At 28.2% G+C, this 3639-nt stretch overlaps 1 protein-coding gene across 1 annotated transcript; it reads left to right on the plus strand.

Moving 5' to 3' along the window:
* The first annotated feature begins 574 nt into the window (after positions 1–574).
* On the plus strand, positions 575–2290 carry LOC111027613. The gene is made up of 2 exons (XM_022306012.1): positions 575–1437; positions 1786–2290. Exons 1-2 carry the CDS (start codon positions 575–577, stop codon positions 2288–2290), a joined length of 1368 nt encoding a protein of 455 aa, XP_022161704.1.
* Positions 2291–3639: the final 1349 nt, after the last annotated feature.

The raw sequence follows: 3639 nt of genomic DNA on the forward strand, positions 1-3639 counted from the left end.
ACTCTTATCACTCTTATCAAACTCACTTCGTCCCATTATAATTTTTAAAGTCTTCTCTGTCGATACTTAACTCAACTCAAATAGGTACTATAGATACTAATATACTAGAATAATAGTATAGTATTTGCTCAACTTAAGCTTAATGAACTAGGTATAAAGTTGAATACGCCAGACGCCTGTTTTTTTGTACAATAACATTTATAAGTAAGTTATTTGCCTACTAAATAATACTTTTGAGCAATATATGAAATATTTACAATATTTACAAATATTTAATTAATAATAATTACATCTATTCTCTAGAATCGTTCAAATGTCTTCAAGCGATGAAGTTGGCAGTGTAAGAGGTTGGCCAAAAAAAAAACCTTATACACCTAAGTACAGGAAGGAATGGCAAACAATGAAAGAATTTTCAACTTGGATATCATCAAGTAAAAAAGGTGAAACATACTTCCATTGCAAGTTGTGCAATGGCGATTTCTTAGGTGGACTGTCTGCTGTACGGAAACATTCCAAGTCTGATAAGCATAAAAAGAATGTAAGTGTAATTTAAAGCTCAACTAGCATTGATACAATGTACAATACTCCGAAATTTCAAAATCTTCAACGCAGAAAAAAAGAGGCAGAAATTCGTTTGGCATTGTTTATCACAGAACATAATATATCCCTCAGAACTTCAGATCACCTGGTTCAACTAGTGAAAACCTTAGCACCGGAGTCAGAAGTTCTGAAGAACGTTTCCTGCAACCGAACAAAAGCAACTTCCATAGTGAAAAATGTAGTGGGAAAGCATGCATTTGAAATTCTTGTGGATAAAATGAAGAAACAATATTTTTCAATCATTATTGATGAATCCACTGATAAATCATCTATAAAACATTTAGCGATCATAGTGCGTATGGTTGATAACGATCGGTTTGTTGTGAAGGATGAATTTGCTTGCCTTCAAGAAATTTCAAACGCGACTGCTAATAGTGTATTTGAGGAGATTATGAATTTTTTCAAAAATAACAACATTCCTTACCAGGACAATCTTATTGGATTTGCTTCAGATGGTGCTGCTTCAATGTTTGGAATAAACCATTCTGTCAAAACATTGTTAGAAAATGAAGTCAACGGTATATTTGTTATGAAATGCGTTTGCCATTCGTTGGCATTGTGTGCTTCTTGCGCTGCTGAAAAAATACCTAATTACGTTGAAGACTTGGTAAGGGAAGTATATGTGTATATGAAATATAGTTTCAAACGACAAACGGAGTTCAGCGAATTTCAAAAATTTGTAGAAACAAAACCTCATAAACTGCTTCATCCAAGCCAAACTAGATGGCTGTCACTGCATTCTAGTGTAAAAAGAACTATAGAACAATACCAAGCATTAAAGTTGTACTTTCAAGGTCAGTATTTAATTGATAAAAAAGCCGAACAAATTTTTTCCAAGTTATCAAATAAATGTACGATATTTTATTTACATTTTTTAGACTTTGTATTACCTATGTTAACAAACTTAAATTTAGTATTTCAATCACAAAGTCCTCAAATTCATACTGTTTATTCTAAAGTCTCAACTACTTACAAAGCTATTTTAGATTGTTATTTAAAACCTGAATATATACAATCTACTGATGTTTCAAAAATCCAATATAGGAACCCTTTACACTTTTTGCCAGCCGAACAAATATATTTAGGAACTGTTTGTACAGTAGCTTTTTCAAAAGAAAATGATTTTTCAAAACAAGATAAACATGAATTTTTTACAAATTGTCTGAATTTTTATGTTGAATGCAGTCATCAAATGTACAAGCGTTTCCCCTTTAATTCAGATCATATGAAACTTCTAAAATCAATGTCAGTTTTAGACCCAAAGAATATAAAGAACACAATCAGTGTTGCTCCTATTGTAGCTAATTTCCCCAAACTAAATATCAACATAAATGATATCGATAGAGAGTGGAGAATGCTCAGGAATCATGATTTAAACTTCAACTTAGAGTTAATGGACTTTTGGAAAACGGTTAAAGATTTAAAAAATGGTGATAATTTAGAAGCATTTTCCTCATTGACTAGTTTTGTATCTTACATACTAACTTTACCTCACAGTAGTGCATCCGTTGAACGTTTATTTAGCTCCATAAACTTAAATAAGACAAAAATTCGCAATCGTATTTCTACAGAAACAATGTCAGGCATACTGCATTCAAAAAATTTACTAAGCATCCAAGCCCAGCATTGTTATGAATTTAATATTTCATCTGATATGGTTCACAAGCATTCCTATAAGATGTACAAGTAACTATTTTTTTAAAAATTATTTTAATTGTTATTACTTTGAATTTGTAAAAAATTAAACCCTCAAATAAGTTGTTTGTGATTATTACTATTGTTTTAAGTTTAACAGTAACTATTCTGTTTTATTTATATTGTTATTATTTTTAATTTATAAAAAAATCTCAAGGAAGAGACTGATGTAACTTTGTGATATTGTTATAGTTAAGAAATAAAAACTGTTTTCAATATTTTTATTCAAGTTATTTATTAGTTAATATTAATCTGATAATGTTTTTACTTTTTTTACACTTTTTATATAAAATGCTTATGTTATACTTGAAATGTATAATAATATTATGTCTATACTCTATATAATATGTAATATTAAAACATACAATATTATACAAGTAACTATTTTTTTTTTAACTATTGAACTTGTTATTACTTTGAATTTATAAAAAATAAAAACCTCAAACAAGTTGTTTGTGATTATTACTATTTTTTTAAGTTTAATAGTAATTATTTTGTTTTATTTATATTGTTATTATTTTGAATTTATAAAAAAATCTCAAGGAAGAGACTGATGTAACTTTGTGATATTGTTATAGTTAAGAAATAAAAACTGTTTTCAATATTTTTATTCAAGTTATTTATTAGTTAATATTAATCTGATAATGTTTTTACTTTTTTTACACTTTTTATATAAAATGCTTATGTTATACTTGAAATGTGTTTGTTTTTGATTCATTTATATACATTTTAGTTATTAGTGATTAGCACCTATGTCTAAGTATGTCCTACTATGTAGATCAGGGGCTATAAGTACCTATAATAAAAATATGTTTATATACTCTATATAATATATAATATTATAATATACAATATTATACTGGGTAGTGGCATTGATTAAATATACATGTATATTTAATCAATGGTAGTGGGTACTGACATATTGAATAACGATTAGATGACAAATCCGAAACTATTTACAAACATAGCAGTTGTTAGTTTGATACAATATTAGCATAGAACAATATTAGGTCCCTTCAGGTATATAAGTATATTACCAATTACATGGAAATTGAAATAATATATTATCTATTATTGATATAACTATATTTACATATCTACAATTTTATGTTTACCCAGTTATTACTGTTATTCATTATTGGATTGTTGAACAGGAAATTATGTTAAAATTATTTTAAACATTTTTAAAAGTTCAAAATCCCCGAAAAGAGGACAAATCCTCTATCAAGTAAAAATTCCTTTTGGACTTTTTAAAATCCTCGGAAAAAGGAAAAATCCCCAACAATGGCAACACTGGGCCTGCCGCCGATTGCGAGTCGTGGGCGTGGCATAAACGTCACGCGC

Source organism: Myzus persicae, unplaced genomic scaffold, assembly GCF_001856785.1.
Source record: "Myzus persicae strain clone G006 unplaced genomic scaffold, MPER_G0061.0, whole genome shotgun sequence".
In the NCBI taxonomy this organism is placed as follows: domain Eukaryota; kingdom Metazoa; phylum Arthropoda; class Insecta; order Hemiptera; family Aphididae; genus Myzus; species Myzus persicae.

Coding starts and splice junctions, on each gene's coding strand:
- LOC111027613 (XM_022306012.1), top strand. CDS start 575: ATGTACAATACTCCGAAATTTCAAAATCTTCAACGCAGAAAAAAAGAG. Junction 1,438..1,785: donor GCCGAACAAATTTTTTCCAA/GTTATCAAATAA, acceptor TGTTGAATGCAG/TCATCAAATGTACAAGCGTT.